Source organism: Pan troglodytes, chromosome 5 (assembly GCF_028858775.2).
Source record: "Pan troglodytes isolate AG18354 chromosome 5, NHGRI_mPanTro3-v2.0_pri, whole genome shotgun sequence".
NCBI classification, from domain to species: domain Eukaryota; kingdom Metazoa; phylum Chordata; class Mammalia; order Primates; family Hominidae; genus Pan; species Pan troglodytes.
In genome coordinates, this window is record NC_072403.2 from 148415459 (window position 1) to 148433854 (window position 18396).

An 18396-nucleotide genomic window follows, 5' to 3' on the forward strand; every position below is an offset into this window, starting at 1 on the left:
TTGGAAAAATCTTAGGGCACTTGGAGATGAAGAAGTAATCAAATGCTGCTGAAAAAGGCTTAAATTGGTAGAGGCAGAAAGTGGTATTTGACAAAAGAGGCTAAACTAAACCTCTCTTGTTTTATAAAGAAAGGCATTCAATCAAGTTTCCATGAATAGGATAAGGGAATCATATTCTGTAGACCAAAAACACATGCTCTTTAGTAAAAGAAAAAGAAAAGAAACCAACCCACGTCAGTGTAGGGCTTACCTATTGGTTTCTATTTTCATCCTTCCAAGCTGTACATTCAGTGACCGGTGAGCACTCTGGGAATCATGAGACACAGTAGAACTGAGCGTGCTCACACCTGAGGTAGCCACAGCATCTTCAATGACAGCCTGAGGTCTTCGGACAGTTTGATTTGAAGGCTGTTCCTCATGGTCATCTTCTACATCCAAGTCTTCTTGATCAGCAGTATCACTCTCAGATGCAAGGCTGAAATGTGGCCTTAGTTCTGTTTGGCATAATATCAGTGGTAGTGTTTATAAAATATGACTCATTGCCTTAATTTCTTAAGATATGAATGCTACCCTCCTGCCCCACCGTCAATAAGATATATATTCCAAACTGCTTTTCCAAAAGTGAGGATGGATTTCTGTGCACTCAGATTTGTTCTTCTATTGAACTTGCAAAATTCACAAGATATGATCTAATTCAAACAGAAGGAAAGAATGATCTAATTCAAACAGAATGATTTAATTCAAGAATGATCAATACATAGTCACATTGCACATATGTGGGGAAAATGCTAGGAATCTGAAAGAAACGTAAAGATGTAAAAACTTTTTAAGAATATTTAAAAGTGTTTATACAAGTAAAGTTCATTTTCAGATTACATAATATCTGACAACTATTAACTTGCTTACAGATAAGGAAAGTGAGCTATACAGAGATTATATAAACACACGTGAATATGCAGAATGCTTTCTGCCTGTAACATCCAAAATGTAAGGGGATACAGGGCAGGTGCTGAAAATGCCACACGCAGGCTGATACTCACATTAGTAAGACTATCTCTCTTTGACTATTGGGCCGATTTCTAGTGTGTGTTCTCCTCTAACCTGTTGACTAACCATTGAAATTTAAACTATAGAAGTTACAAGTTTCCAACTTAAACATACTATATAACATGAGATCACCTGCATGTCAGTTTAGAACTTGGATGATATTGTGGCTGGGCACAGTGGCTCACGCCTGTAATCCCAGCACTCTGGGAGGCCAAGGCAGGCATATCATGAGGTCAGGAGTTCGAGACCAGCCTGGCCAACATAGTGAAACCCCGTCTCTACTAAAAATACAAAAATTAGCCGGACATGGTGGCACGCTACTTGGGAGGCTGAGGTAGCAGAATCACTTGAACCCAGGAGGCAGAGGTTGTGGCGAGCAGAGATCATGCCACTGTACTCCAACCTGGGCAACAGAGCAAGACTCTGTCTCAAAAAAAAAAACAAAAAACAACAACAAAAAACACTTGGATGATATTGTAAACCAAAAATAAAATTCTAAGCCCCCCAAATGACTGAAGAACCACCTACCCCCGGGCCAAGGGGATCCCCAAGAAAACCTGAAAAAACTAGTTCAGGCCATTATGGGAAGAAAGGTATCCTCCCTTTGGAGTTTAGGCACAACTGACCAGCATTACCATTAAAATAAAGATCATAAGGCTGACAAAACAGACTCTTTGTTGCAATAAGATAACAAATTCCAACCTGACTCTAGTATAGCATCCCATGACAAACAACAGGCCATAAAGGAAGTCAAAGTATTTTGCCCCAAAATATATTTCTTTGACATATTTTGGAACGGTCCTGCAAAGTCATCACTTGTGGGGGAAATCTGCATTCTGTAGAGAATCCCCTTCCCTTTCCAGGTCTTTTCCCGATCCAGGAGAGATTCAACTAAGAGTCTCACACTTTTTAAGGTCCAATAAGAGATTTTACCATCTATTCTCTCTGTAGCTTGTTACTTAGGGGCTTCATCTACATAATAAGAACCTTGGCTTCCACAATAGCCCTTATCTTAACTCAAGCATTTCTTTATGCTGACTTCAACTCTTCAGGCAAAGCTTAACTCTTTCAACCAATTGCCAATCTTTGAATCTACCTATGACCTGGGACCCCAACCACCTCCCCACCTCCCAATCCCTGCCAGATGTCCTGCCTTGCTGGGCTGAACATCTACCTTACATATATTGCTTTATGTCTTTGCCTGTAACTTCTGTCTCCCTAGAAGTATACAACCAAGCTATAACCCAACTGCCCTGGGTACATGTTTTCAGGACCTCCGGAAGCTCTGTCACAGGTCATAGTCACTCATATTTGGCTCAGAATAAACTTCTAAATATTTTACAGAGTTTGGCTATTTTTTGTCAACAATATCTTCCCATAAGAAAAAATATTACAAATTGTAATTAAATCCTTAAACTTGGTCCACAAAAAGGAATTACAGTCATAATTTAAGTGAAATCAAGGTAGCAGAAATATTGAATTTTCACTCCATATGCTTTGGCACATAGAACATTTATCGGATCATGGAACCTACTAAAAATCTGATGAAAGTCATAAAAACTCTCCCCAGAAGAAAACACATACATGCAACATTTTGCCTAGATTTCCTGGTTTTACCTAGATTTTGCTATATTTGCACAGATTCCCTGAAGCCTCTCCCGAGTCCATGAACCACAGGTTAAGAGCCCATGTGTACAGGAGGGGAGTCCAGTGGGAGCAGTGGAGGACCCCATCCCACCATTCGTATATGGGCACTTTGGCAAGGTCACCAAAGGCCTGCCAGCCAAATCCTCTAGGTACCTTTTTATATTTACCCTACTTGATCTGTGGACAGTATTTTCCTCTAAATCTCTGGCTGCTATTTCTCTTCTTCAGAGCCTTTTTATCTACTACCTGCCCACTTTTAAGCTGGAAACTGGGATTCTATTCTTCACTTTTTTATGTTTCTACTTTTGCTCCATAGATGAGCTCATTCAACTCCACGAAGGTTAAGTATTTCAGATGTGTGGATGACAAACTCTACACCTCTAGCCCCAGTCCTGTTACATCTAGAACATCCTGGACATTACTGTTTGGTAGGCACCTTAAAGTCAACAATCTAAAGAGAACTCATCATCTTTTGATCATAACAAAAACCAGAGTGTCCTTTTTCAAGGCCCAGTTTACATAGACCTGGCTTTCTTTATCCCTCGTTTAAAATTCTGTATAGTGGTTTTAAAAAGTGCATAACAGAAAATTTACCATCTTAACCATTTCTGAGTACACAGTTCAGTAGTGTTAAGTATACTAACAGTGCTATGCTACCAATCTCCAGAATATTTTCATTTTGCAAAACTCAAACTCTGCCCATCAAAACTCCCCATTACTCCCTCTTCTCAGTTTCTGGAAACTACCGTTCTACTTTCTGTTTCTATGAATTTGACTACTCTAGACACCTCACGTTTATAGTTACAGGAGACAGATAAATTCCTAGGCAGACAGGAATCGATCTCCAGTGAAACCTGACCTTCAAACCAAGGACAGTTTAAAGCCTGAGAAGCAAGCTGCCAATTCCGGAGAGAGTCCACAACCAGAGTGAGAACATCTATCCTCATCTTACCCACTCTCTCTCAATTGGTTCCTTCTGAAAGATGTCTTTTAACCAATCAAATGGTGCTTTTTCCAAGACCTCCCATGGACCAATCAGCATGCACTCCCCTATTCTAAGCCCATAAAAACCCCAGACTCAGCATCACAGATGGCTACCCAATTTCAAGTCCCCTATCAATGCTGAGAACTTTCTTTCTGTCACTCAATTAGATTCTACTCTGCTTTACTCACTCTCCAATGTCCGTGTACTTTATTCTTCTTGGTCACGGGACAAGAACCCAGAACTCACTGAACTGTGGGAGTGAAAGGGATGTAGCACTCCTGCTCGCCAAGCTGTCAGCGGCAGGAGTAATACAGCTGTAACACTCCCTCCCACTTGTCGAACAATGGGAGAGAATAAGCCACTGGGTGCCACTCCCTCCCACTTGCTGAACTACAGGAGTGAAAAAACCATAAAATTATGGAATCATATACTATTTGTCTTTTTGTGACTGGCTTATTTTACTTAGCATAATGCCCTCAAAGTTCATCCATGTTGTAGCATGGGTCAGAATTTCCTTCCTTTCTAAGGCTGAATAATATTCCATTATATGTATACACCACATTTTGTTTATCCATTCATCTGTTGCTAGATACTTGGGTTGCTTCCACCTCTTGGCAATTGTAACTAGTACTGCTATGAATATGAATATGCAAATGTCTCTTTGAAATCCTTCTTTTAGTTTTTTTGAATATACACCCAGAAGAGAAATTGCTGGTTCACAAGGGTGCTTTCTTCTATCTTTAATTTCTGAGGAGCCATCATACTGTTTTCCATAGTAGCAGTACCATTTTACATTCCCAACAACAGTGTACAAGGATTCCAATTTCTCCATGTCCTCATGCTTTACCTCTTAAGGCTAACCAAACTTCACCTCTACTCTATCTCATCTCTTATTCCAAAATCCCATTTCTTAATTTATTGATAGTATGGTAGGAGTAAGTCAAAATCATGTGTTTTAGTTTTGTAAACCCAGCACTGATTGCAGGGGCTAAACATATTAGGTCTTCAAAAACTGTTGGCAGAATGGAAGAGTATTCCTACTAGGGTTATTTGGTTATTTGTATTTAGAAAGCAATAAAATAATTTAAAAATAATTTAAGAAAGTGTGATTCTAGATTAAATTAGAGGACAAGATTAGACCTTTTACAACTTTCTATAATTATTCTTCAGTTTATTTCATGATTTCTAAACTGATTTTTTTTTTAAGACGGGGTTTTGCTCTTGTTGCCCAGGCTGGAGTGCAATGGCACGATCTTGGCTCACTGCAACCTCCACCTCCTGGGTTCAAGTGATTCTCCTGCCTCAGCCTTCCGAGTAGCTGGGATTACAGGCATGTGCCACCATGCCTGGCTAATTTTGTATTTTTGTAGAGATGGGGTTCCTCCATATTGGTCAGGCTGGTCTCAAACTCCTGACCTCAGGTGATCTGCCCACCTCGGCCTCCAAAAGTGCTGGGATTACAGGCGTGAGCCACCGTGCCTGGCCCTAAACTGAAATTTTTAAATAATGCAAAAAGGTTTGTAGTCCTGTTGACTATAATCTCACTTTTAGGGAAGGAAAATTAATAATCCTATTATATTTAAATATCCTCTTAATTCTGTAAACTTTAAATTATCATCTTACGTATGTATATATGACGTAAAAAATTCTCTGAATTAATTTAAAGAAAGTAGAAACTTGTAAGTTCATGCAGTGCTTTGTTATTTTGGTCTTTCATGGTGGCTCCCTGAGTGCATGTCATCAGATTAGACATTGTAAAATATGCAAATGACACAGAACATCTGGTTGTTTTTCTCAAAAAGATGACAATCTAAAAGAGAACTAGGGCAAATACACAGAAGAGTGCTGAGAGCACATTGAAATATAACATGAAATTATAAGCACAAATTAATACAGCTACATATATCTCAGATTATCTCAGGTATAGACCTAGTTATATATATAATTCGCATGTACACTGAGATGGTTAATTATATATGTCAACTTGACTGGGCTAAGGATGGCCAGATAGCTGGTAGAACATTATTTTGGATGTGTCTGTGAGGGGTGAGGGTGTTTCCAGAAGAGATTAGCATTTGAATCAATGCACTTAATAAAGAAGATGGCCCTCCCCAATGTGGGCAGGCATCATCCAGTCCACTGAGGACCTGAATAGAACAAAAAGATGGAGAAAGGGTGAATTCTCTTTCTCTCTCCTTGAGCTGGGACATCCACCTTCTCCCGCTCTTGGATATCAGAGCTCTTGGTTCTCAGACCTTCAATTTCAGTTGGCTCCCCTAGTTCTCAGGCCTTTGGAGTCAGACTGATTATACCACCAGCTTTCTTGGTTCTCCAGTTTACTGATGTTATATGGTAGAACTTCTCAGCCTCCATAATCACATGAGCCAATTCCCATTATAAATCTTCTCTTATATATCTCTATGTATCCTATTGGTTCTGTTTCTTTGAAGAACCCTAACACATACATGTAGTAAGAGTGCTAAGGGGTAAATAAAGTACATTTGCAGTGACTGAATCCAGTGGTAGTTTACTCACTCACTGAGGGATTCATGGAGGCTGAAGGGCCTATGCAGAGTTCTGGGGGAGGGGAGCCTTGGCTTGATAGAGAAAGAGGGAAGTGTATTTGAAAGAATGAAGCTCAAACGATGGCCCAAGACCCTCTGAGAACAATGTAAAGCAGAGGGGACTGTCAGGAGACAGCCATGTGTCAGGAGAAAGACTGGGACTCAAGGGGGCCTTAAAGCCCATGAGTGGAAAAGTGGAGCCAGTGCATTGTTTCCAAACCAGCAAGATGGGATCAACAACAAAACTATTTCCACCCAAATGGTTACTTCCTCAGAGGAAGGAAAATAACTAGACCAAGTTTCTTTTTCTTTTCTTTCTTTCTTTTTTTTTTTTTTTTTTTGAGACGGAGTCTCACTCTGTCGCCCAGGCTGGAGTGCAGTGGCATGATCTTGGCTCACTGCAACCTCTGCCTCCCAGGTTCAAGTGATTCTTCTGCCTCGGCCTCCTGAGTAGTTGGGATTATAGGCATGCACCATCATACCTGGCTAATATTTGTATTTTTAGTAGAGATGGGGTTTCACCATGTTGGCCAGGCTGGTCTCAAATTCCTGGCCTCATGTGATCTGCCTGCCTTGGCCTCCCAAAGTGCTGAGATTATAGGCATGAGCCACCATGCTTGGCCTAGACCAAGCTTCTTTAACACAGAGTATTTCTAATGCTTAGTAAGATCATAATACTTGTGAGTGCAGTGTATAACACTTGCATGAAGCTCCTCGTACGTACACCATGCTGTTCAATTCACATTAATGTGAACTTGGAGCACATGCTTGATTCAGTTAACAACTAGTGGTAATATCAAGTGCTTGAAGCAGCTGTTAACAATTATTGTTGATAGAGGAAGTATGCTTACATTATCAATACTCTTACCTTAGCACTGCCATCATAGTCTCTGTGCTCAGCATTACTCCATCTGGTCACCCACAAGCAGACTGTACTAGAGGACTAATGCTGCCAATAATCTAAAGGCTGATTGTTGATGACAAGTGAGAAAATAGTCTGAGAAAAAACAAATTCTTAAGGGACTTGTACTGTACTCTCTGTTCTGTGTGCTCCTTTTGGAAAAAAGATTAAACACTTTTTTTTTTTTTTTTTTTTTTTTGAGAAGGAGTCTTGCTCTTTCACCCAGGCTGGAGTGCAGTGGCACGATCTCGGCTCACTGCAGGCTCCACCCCCTGGGGTTCATGCCATTCTCCTGCCTCAGCCTCCCACATAGCTGGGACTACAGGCGCCCGCCACCTCGCCCGGCTAATTTTTTGTATCTTTAGTAGAGATGGGGTTTCACTGTGTTAGCCAGGATAGTCTTGATCTCCTGACCTCGTGATCCGCCCGCCTCGGCCTCCCAAAGTGCTGGGATTATAGGCGTGAGCCACCGCGCCTGGCCTAAACACTTTTTTTTTAACTTTTTATTTTGAAATAATTTTAGGATAACAGAGAAGTTGCAAAAATAGTGCAGAGAGTTCCTGTATAGCCTTCAGCCACTTGCTCTCGCCTTAACAGTTTATATACCTTTGGCACTATTATCAAAACCAGGAAATTAACATTGATACAATACTATTTTTTTTTTTTTTTTTGAGACAGGGTCTCACTCTGTCCCCCAGGCCAGAGTGCAGTGGTGCAATCTCAGCTCACTGTGGCCTTGACCTCCTGGGCTCAATTGATCCTCTCACCTCAGCCTCCCTAGTAGCCAGGACCACAGGCACATGCTGCCATGCCTGACTTATTTTTGTATTTTTTATGTAGAGATGCGGTTTTGCCACACTGCCTGGGGTGATCTCAAACTCCTAGGCTCAAGCAATCCTCCCACCTCAGCCTCCCAAAGTGCTGGTATTATAGATGTGAGTCACCACACCTGACTTTGACACAATACTATTAACTAATCTATGGACATTATTTGAATTTCACCAGTTTTCCTACCAATGTCCTTTTTCTGATCAAGGATCCCTCATTATAATTAGTTGTCATGTCGCCTTAGTCTCTTCCAATATGTAACTAGTATTTTTTTATTTCTCACGACCTTCACCCTTTTGAGGAGTATTGGTCAGGTTTTTGTACAATGTCTTTTATTTGAGGTTCACTGACGTCTTCTTGTGATTAGGTTGAGGTTGTGCATTTTTGGCAAGAACACCACAGTGTGATGCTGTGTCCTTCTCAGGGCATCCTATCAGGAGGTATATGACGCTGATGTGTCTTCTTACTAGTGATGCTTACCTTGATCATTTGGTTGAGGGGGTGTCTGCCACATTCCTTCACTGTAAAATTACTGTTTTCTCCTCGTAGTTAGTAAATATCTTGTGGGGAGACACTTTGAAAACCATCCACATATCCTGTTTCTCCTCATTCTTTTGCCTACTTTAGCAGTCATTGATGGCCCTTGCCTGCAATAATTATTACTGTGGTGTTTGCCTACTGGTGATTTTCTGTTTTCCTCATTCATTTTTATTTATCAATCACAATTCTACTATAACAAAAAGGTGATCTTTCTCGTCCATATATTTATTTATTCAATTATTTATATTAATATGGACTCACGGATGCTTATTTTATTCTATAATCTATAATCCAATATGATCATTATTTTGTTGTTCAGATTGTTCTGGCTTGGACTGTTTGGAACATTTTCAGGTTGGCTCTAGTGTCCTTTCAATAAATCTCCATCCTTTTTGACACTTTCTTATTTCTGGCATCACGAGGTGTTCCAGGTATTTATTTATTTATTTATGACGTGGGGTCTCGCTCTGTCGCTCAAGCTGGAGTACAGCAGTGCAATCATAGCTCACTGTAGCCTCTATCTCCTGGGCTCCAGCAATCCTCCCACCTCAGCCTCCCAAGTAGCTATGGGCATGCACCACTATGTCTGCCTAATTTATTTTTATTTTTTTAGAGACAGGGTCTTGATATTTTGGCCAGGCTGGTCTCAAACTCCTGGCCTCAAGCAATCTTCTTGCCTTGGCCTCACGAAGCCTTAGGATTACAGGGGTGAGACACCATGCCCAGCTACAATCTTATCTTTTATTTCCCCTGCCCCCAGCCTGGAATCAACCACTTCTCCAAGGAAACCCAATTCCTTTTATTGAAGAATGGCATTTAGAAACCAAGACTTGGGTCTTCTCAGTAGACAGATCTAGGAAATGAACGTACAATCATGTACGGTATAACAACATTTCAGTCAAGGATGGATCGCATATATTACAGTGGTCCCATAAGATTGTAATACTATATTTTACTATACCTTTTGTATGTTCAGACACACAAACACTTACCACTGTGTTAAAATTGCCTACAATATTCAGTATAGTAACACACCATACAAATTTGTAGCCCGGGAGCAACAGGCCATACCATAAGGCCTGCGCATCTAGTACGCTCTGCCATCTAGGTTTGTGTAAGTCCACTCTAGGATGTTTGCAGAATGACAAAATTGCCTAAGGACGCATGTCTCAGAACATAGCCCTGTCATTAAGCAATGCATATTGTACTAGCGATGGTATACTTTTTAAAATTTGTGGTCTTCTTTCGCATGTCTTCTGAAATGGCAGGTTAACTATAGTATCTTGCATCTGAAAGGAATTTTTATCAGGGGCATTTGAAGGCGTCTGTTTTTCATGTAATTTCTTTATATCTTAATGGCATAACAAAATCTTTCAGGACATCTGGAAATTTGATGGAGTTGTTGAATGACTGACATCACTTCATTTTGTCCACATATTTCATCATTTGTATATTGGTATACAGTGTATATGGACTTTTCTTATCCTGAGGGAAATACAAAAAGTACTGTCCATGTAATTCTCTTCTAAAAATTCCACTTTTCAAAAATAAATGTTTTCAAACAGTAACTTCAGTTGAAATCAGAAATTCCTAGTGGCCTCAAAGAAACCAATTTCATGGTGGAAGAACAAAGTCCTTTCTTTAGCAAACACTTTTAATAAAAAATGTGCCTTGTTCTGCACATGGTTGATCACAGCAGCGTCCATCCCTGGGACACTCGCGCAAGGACAGCTCCCTCTCTGCAACCTCCCTGCTGTTCTCCCTAAACCTAACAGAGTTTCACCTACAGTTACTTTTGCTTTTTAAACTTTCTATTCTGGAAGAATTTTAGATTCATGGAAACATTGCAAAAATAGTACAAAGAATTCCTGTATACCATCCACACAGCTCTTCCTAATATATCTTACATAACTATGGCATGTTTTTCAGAATGATTAAATTAACATTGGTGTAAACTATTAACTAAACTGCAGATTTCACTCAGATTCTCAGTTTTTCACTAATGTTCGTTTTCTATTCTGGATACCACATTACATTAGGTAATCATTACTAAAAGGAAGTTTGGTTTTTTTTAATTAAGTAAACAGATCATTTATATGCTATTTAAGTTGTTTCAAAATATACTCTCTTTTTCCTTTCTTCATTTAGGTGTCCTTAATTTAGGTTGCTACTGTGTTTAATTCATGGCCCATACCTCTCCCTTTCAGTGATATACACTATTCCCTCTTCATCCCATAGATCTTTTGAATATCTAACCCCTCTATAGCACATTCCCTACAACCAGCCTTATCCTAATGATAAAGTATCTGAATATAAATATTGTTTGACTTCCTTAGAGCATGAATTTCTTAGGTTCACATCCAACTACTAATCATGTGCTTCAAAGGCTCTCTAGAATTTTTTTCTAAGTTTCTACACCATGCAAATTTTCACCCTAATTTGTTATAATCAGGTGAAACTCATTTACTTACTGTTTCAACCAAATATGAATCAGGGATCCACTGTTTTCCAGACACTGTGCTGGACAGTATGCTAGGCTCAGAATAAAATAAACCACAAACAGTTACCCTCTGGTGAGGGTAACAGCCATTAAACTAGAAACAAAAGTAGTTTCAGATTGTGGCATCACAAATAGGTGAAAACCATTTCCAAGGAGAGAGAATAACAGAGGAAGCCTACTTTAGATTTGGGGATAGGTCCAGACTCTCGGTGGCCTGAAGAATGCAAAGGTGTAAGCCACAGGACAGGAGAGACATGGGGTGGAGGTGTGTTCCAGGTAGAAGTAACATGTTCAGGGATAGCAGAACTTCTGTTTCTTTCTTACATAAGAAATAACTTAATCTTGACCAATGTTTGACATAAAGATTGACCCGGATGCTCTCACTCTCATGTCAAACACTCAAGTGTTCTATGAGAAGAGAGGGAATTCCACAACTCAGAAGGGTTGGCCTGAACTTAAAAGTTTGTAGTACCATTTATAAATAATTTTAATTTAAAAATATTTCAGGGCCAGGTGCAGCAGCTCACGCCTGTAATCACAGCACTTTGGGAGGCCGAGGCGGGAGGACAGCTTGAGCCCAGGGGTTTGAGACTAGCGTGGGCAACAGAGTGAGACTTCATCTCTACTTAAAAAAAAAAAAAAAAAAGAAAACTAAAATGAAAATATTTCATATTGATCTTATCCTTTTAAATTTATATTTCAGAATGCTTTATAATATAGGTACAAATTAGTACAACAGAACATGTTTCTAATTTGTTTATATAATATATATAAATCTGTATCTATCCATGTAACAATTGGTCAACTGCTCTTTCTTTCTGCCTACCTACATACTCATCCATGCATCCATGCATCCACCCACCACCCCAACACACACACAGGGTGGAAGAGCTTTGCCTACAATTTTTTATTAATGGGTAGACTATCAAAACACGTTGGAGGTTTTGCCTTAGAGTATGAGTACACTCCTCACTTATGCCAAAAACCCTTGTTTCATCAACACTACCCCTTTTGTATCTCACTGCCAACATAGCTGGGGCTGTGTCTAGACCAGTGATTTCCAAACTTGGCTATTCATCAACATGACCTGAGAGCTGTATTAAAATCAAGTTCTTACAGATGGAACAAGGAGGATGTTCAGGGCTGTGAAAATATTCTTTATGATACTATAATGGTGGATACATGTTATTATATATGTAGAATTCCTAGAGAATGTACAACACCAAGACTGAACCCTAATATGAACTATGGACTCTTGGTGATGATAACGTGTCAATGTAGATTCACTGATTGTAACCAATATACCACTCTGTGGGGGACCTTGATAATGGAGGAGGCTATGCATGTGTGAGGCTAAGGGGTATGTGCAAAATCTCTGTATCTTCCACTCAATTTTGCTGTGAATCTTAAACTGCTCTAAAAGAGTAGTTTTTTAAAAAAAAAATCAGATTCCTGGGCTTTATTCCTGGCAGATTCTTATTTGGCTTCAGATGGGGCTTTGAACGCTGTAATTTTAAAGACAATTAAATTGCTCAATGCAACGAGTTATGCAATGCCTCCTTAAATTGCGGAATACATTGGAAGATTTGGGAACCACTGGGTAAAAGATGTAGGAATGTGTTTTGTGGTCCAGATATCTATATTTTGAAATGCATATTTATCTGAGTCACCTGTATACTTTTTCTCTTCACATCCAAACACATTCCTTAAAGACAGGGGAAGCAAGTCTTCCTCATTCTTAGTAAATATTTTGCTCGGTGTACCATTATCCAGACTATATGTACTATTTGGTGATGTTGAAAATATTTCTTTTAAAAAGGGTATTATGGTTTTTAAAGTACTAAGGTGATATCAGAAATAACAGATGAACAGTAATCTAAAATATCCAAGCACTAAATATGTGCAGAGTAATTAAATATCTCTGACCTGGAACCAGGATGGTAATGGCTGTCTGTACCGCCTTCCGAATGATACTGTCTAAGGCAAACATCCAGTGCGGCTTGATGTTATGATTCCGAAGAACTTTATTGACCTGGAGAGAGAGTGACATTTAGCCTACTTTAATTTTTAATTGCAAATAGCCTAGCTGATCGAAGCACTTGTATGAAGTTCCATTTACAAAACAACTAAAAAGTTTCTTCACCTTGAATTCTTTGTAATTCTTTATGTCATTGGAAAACAAAGTAAAAATTGCTACTTCAAATCAAAGTTTAGTGAGCTCCATGTAAGCAAATAAGTTATTTAAGTGAAAGGCAGTCTGGTTCAAATGAGAATGTTGCTTCTTTGGGACTCAGAATGTGCAGTTTTTAGCTTTTATAATGTCTGCAGAATGGATGGGGAGGGGGGTGAAGGAGGAAGACAGGGTCTAAGAGACTTTAAATAAAAATAAAGGCTGTTCTTACTGTTCATTATTTTCAATTACTTCTTCTTCTTCTTATTATTATTTCGGTTGTTTTGGGGACACGGTCTTGCTCTGTCACCCAGGGTGGAGTGCAGTGGCGGGATCATGGCTCACTGCAACCTGTGCCTCCGGGGCTCTAGCAATCCTCCTGCCTCAGCCTCCCAAAGTGCTGGATTGCAGACATGAGCCACCGTGCCTGGCCATCTTAGCCATTTTTAAGTGTATGGTTCAGTGGCATTAAGTACATTCACATTATTGTACTACCATCACCGCCATCCATCCACAGAACTCTTTATCTTGCAAAACTAAAACTCTATACCCATTAAACAGTAAGTTCCCATTTCTCCCTCCCCACAGTCCCTGAAAACAAGCATTTTAATTTCTGTCTCTTATAAATTTCACTACCGTAGGTACCTTCATATAAGTGGAATTACAGTATTTGGCCTTATGTGAATGGTTTGTTTCACTTGGCATAACATCTCTAAGCTTCATTCGTGTTGTAGCATGTGTCAGGATTTCTTTCCTTTTTAAGCTTGAATTATATTCCATTGTATGTATTTATCATGTGCATTACCTTTCTAAAAACAAGCTTTTAGCATAAGACTATGACAAGCTCACTTAAATTTTGGGTTAACTCTACTACCTGCTGGCTTACACAGACCTCTAAAAAAAGAGGCTATTTCCCCAACAGGGCTCTGGTTAGATACCTCTGAGTATCTATAGTATGATTATGGAAGTATAATTTTATTTAAATTCCAAAAATTTAATCACCATCCCTACTGCGGCTGGGGAGATGGTGACCCAGCCACAAACCCAGGTCAAGAGCTGGAGCTCCAGTTGCTCATGCCTGTGCTTGGTCCATCTTCATCAAAATCCCCTAGTTTGGAAAAGAGTCAGTTTGAGGACTTCATCGTAGTAGTTGCACAGGAAATGAACCCTTGCTAGGTTCCCACTTGTTCTAGAAAATCCATCCAGGCTGAGTTTGTCCTGGTACCTTCATTTCTTTAAAGAATTTACATACTGGCTGGACATGGTGGCTCACGCCCTGTAATCCCAGCACTTTGGGAGTCCGATGCGGGCGGATCACCTGACGCCAGGAGTTCAAGACCAGCCTGGCCAACATGGCAAAACCCAATCTCTACTAAAAATACAAAAATTAGCTGGGCATGGTGGCAGGCACCTGTAGTTCCAGTTCTCGGGAGGCTGAGGCACAAGAATTGCTTGAACCCGGGAGGCAGAGGTTGCAGTGAGCTGAGATCATGCCACTGCACTCCAGCCCAGCCAACAGAGGGGGACTCCATCTCAAAAAAAAAAAAAAAAAATTACATTCTTATTAGGTGGAAGAGGGATCTGTTATAACCATAACCTGCTCCTCTCAGCTCTTTATTACATAGCAAATTACATCATAGGGCCCATATTTTGGGTTCATTCTCATCCTGGACAGTGAATGAGCAAGAGCAGGCGTGTGTGTGTACACATGTGTGTGTATACATGTGTGTGTGTGTACACGTGTGTGTGTGTGTGTCTGACCTGGCCCAAGGCCCAGGAGTACAATCCAATAGCTCTCAGTCTGAATTCTACAGCAAACTTGCTTTCCAACCTCTAGGCTAGAAGCCAAATGTGTGGGCAAGTGCAAATTAGCTAAATTGTTTCACTCTACTTGCAGGCAGTTGGGTTTCCCTAGTTGCAGCATAAGCATGCTTTTAGCATTTAATATTAGTGATAGGCTTTGCCAGTTGCTTTAATTTCTTATGCCCTCAATCAAGTCAGGACTCTTGTCCCTGCCCACAATATAGCATAAAGACCAAGTGGCTTACACAGTGTCTCAGAGAATGCTAGTAGTTATTGAAGGATTCTAATTTGGCTTTAAATTGGGGATCATTTGATGTTGCAAATAAAATTGTCAACGCACTTTCTACAAAGAAGCAATATACACATTAGGGCTGAATTAATTTTGGAATTTAAATAAAATTATACTTCCATATTTATACCACAAGCACCATCAAGAACCCTCTTATTTCAGTCTCCCACATCTTGTTAAGGGTCTCCTGGAGGTGGCTTGAGGCTTTTTTGGCACTGAGTTCCACAGATAAGTCTCACCCAAGAATAACACAGAAGGTTCTGAATGCAGTACAGAAGACTGGCTTTACTTTGTGTTGCATAGCAACTCAATTTTGGAGAGAAGACTTCTCAGCAATCTCTCATTAGATCATGTGCTTTAATTTTTAATCAGTGATGCTCTGTACTCTGAAAGTACACTTCTGGCTAGAACAGAGTAGGTATTTATGAAACAAACATGTTAAAAATGTTCTGTATGAAAACTAGAGAAAAACTGGAAAAAAATTAACTGGTTTTATTCAGCAGTGACCATTTCAATCTGTACTGTTAAATTTTTCTCAATGGCCACTAGATGGCATTTCTCATATAGCATTAGAAAATGTATGACTAAAGTGTGTTATGTTGCTAAAGTTGTCAAAATAAACAATGACCCAACATAATTTCATAAGAACGAAGTTCAGCCATGGGAAATATTTTGTTATTTTCCATGGTGATTTGGTTTTATGTGTTTTTTAATTTGGGGAATGCAAACACACAAAACAACAAATCAGATACTTAGAAGCACACTGAGAGGCGAATATCTCACATTTTTCATCCAAAAAGAATAGAGTTCACTGGAATTTTAAAAGAAAAATCACAGAACTTATGTTTTATCTTATTTTTCTAACTAATTTTAGTGTGTGGGAAAACACTGGCAAAATATCATACTTACAGCATCTTGAAAACCAAAGAGTACCACCTGGACTTGGCTAATGCCATGGCTGTCGAAGTCCAGCTCCAGTTTCAGCTTTGACAATGTGGTGGCTATGATTTTTCGGTCAGTGGATCTCACAAATTCTCTGAGGCTTGCAATGAGGGTTGTGATGTGTTCCCATTTTAGTTTTGGTTCTTCAGCCCCCTGTGAATAAAAATCAACAATCCTTCCGTCAACATATGCTGGATATACCTGCCATGGGAAGCCTATCTCCATACCCCCTCCCCCCACATTTTTTTTTCTTTTGGTAGAGACAAGGTCTCACTGTATTGCCCAGGCTGGTCTCGAACTCCTGGGCTCAAGCGAGCCTCCCATCACTACTTCCCAAAGTGCTGGGATTCCAGGCATGAGCCACCATACTTCCCACACCCCTTTCTGAGAAGAACTGGACTTCCAAATGTCTCCAAAGGAAAGACCATATTTTGAACTATATGGCTCCTCTTCAATCCTCCTACCAACACCAAGAAATAATCAGAGAGAAAAGGTACCTGCCCCACACGCTGGTCAGTAGCCATGATATAGTCAGATAACAAAGCTTTGCCCAAAAAGACTAAGGCCATAAGATTCTTTCAGAAATTTTAATTGGGAACTAAAAAGAGATTTGAGCAATAAGCCATAGGATCTCAACCTGAAAGTCTGCCCGGAAAGAGAAGCTATAAAATAGGGTCATGAATATGTCCAACCATAGCAGAAGCAATGGAATTGAGAAAGACAATAGGGAGTGTATTAGTTCGTTTTCACACTGCTGAAAACACATACCTGAGACTGGGCAATTTACAAAAGAAAGAGGTTTAATTGGACTTACAGTTCCACGTGGCTGGGGAAGCCTCACAATCATGGCGGAAGGCAAGGAGGAACAAGTCACATCTTACGTGGATGGCAGCAGGCAAAAAGAGAGAGGTTGTGCAGGCAAACTCCCATTTTTTAAAAGCATCAAATCTTGTGAGACTCATTCACTATCACAAGAACAGCGCAGGAAAGACCTGCCCCCATAATTCAATCACCTCCCACCAGGTTCCTCCCACGACACATGGGAATTGTGGGAGTTACAATTCAAGATGAGATTTGGGTGGCAACACAGCCAAACCATATCAGGGAGGGAGAGGAGAAGTGGACAAGAACAGAAATGCACACCAAGCAGGTCAACAGTAACCAAGCCAGAGAAAAGATGTGCAAACTCCGGGGACTTGAAGTTCCTCAGGCTCATATTCTGTTTTCAGTGTCTGTGAGACTCGGCTAGGCACTATGATTGGAATTCCTTAAGAGTCTACTTCCCTTATTGCTATGCGTGTCTACCTATAACATGTCCTTGGTACTTCAGTTGTCCTAATGGTGTGTCAGTTCCTTGCAACCAAGAGGAGCTGATCTCAAACTTCATTTTTGAAACTACCCCTTACCCATCAATGAAGCAATTGCTTCTAAGAACGGACTGATGGACTATTTTATTACACTAAAATATATTACAATGTTCAAACAAATGCTCTTTCTCAAAATGATTTTTTCTTTTTAAGAGACAGGGCCTCTCTTTGTCACCCAGGCTGGAGTGTAGTGGCACAATCATAGCTCACTGCAGCCCCTAACTCCTGGGTTCTAGCTCTCTTCCCACCTCAGCCTCCTGAGTAGCTAGGGATTATAGGCATGTGCCACCACACCCAGATAATTTTTTTTAAAACTTTTTGTAGAGACTGGGTTTTGCTAAGTTGCCCAGGCTGGTCTCAAATTCCTGGGCTCAAGTGATCCTCCCACCTCGGCCTCCCAAAGTGCTGGGATTATAGATGTGAGCCACTTTCCCCAACCTCAGATGGAACTTTTCTCCTTTGAGCAAGATGTGAGCCACTTTCCCCAACCTCAGATGGAACTTTTCTCCTTTGAGCAAGGCATACTGCTGCTTATTTATTTATTTATTTATTTATTGACAAAGTCTTGCTTTGTCGCCCAGGCTGGAGTGCAGTGGCTCCATTTCAGCTCACCACAACCTCTGCCTCCCAACTTCAAGTGATTCTCCTACCTCAGCTTCCCAAGTAGCTGGGATTACAGGCACCTGTCATGCCTCGCTAACTTTTGTATTTTTAGTAGAGCTGAGGTTTCGCCATGTTGGCCAGGCTGGTCTTGAACTCGTGACCTCAAGTCATCCACCTGCCTCAGCCTCCTGAGTGCTGTAATCCCAAAGT

General features: G+C 40.3%; 1 protein-coding gene across 11 annotated transcripts in view; it reads right to left on the reverse strand.

Annotated features, from left to right (window-relative positions):
* MAP3K5 (mitogen-activated protein kinase kinase kinase 5) overlaps nt 1–18396 on the reverse strand; it is a 266255-nt gene that overhangs the window by 10300 nt on the left and 237559 nt on the right. For all 11 annotated transcript variants that reach the window (XM_054686344.2, XM_054686343.2, XM_054686341.2 and 8 more), the window contains 3 exons: nt 16184–16369; nt 12939–13044; nt 251–494 (listed from right to left, as the gene is read on the reverse strand). In XM_054686344.2, coding sequence (XP_054542319.1) covers nt 251–494; nt 12939–13044; nt 16184–16369 — 536 coding nt within the window. The remainder of the gene's footprint in view (nt 1–250; nt 495–12938; nt 13045–16183; nt 16370–18396) is intronic.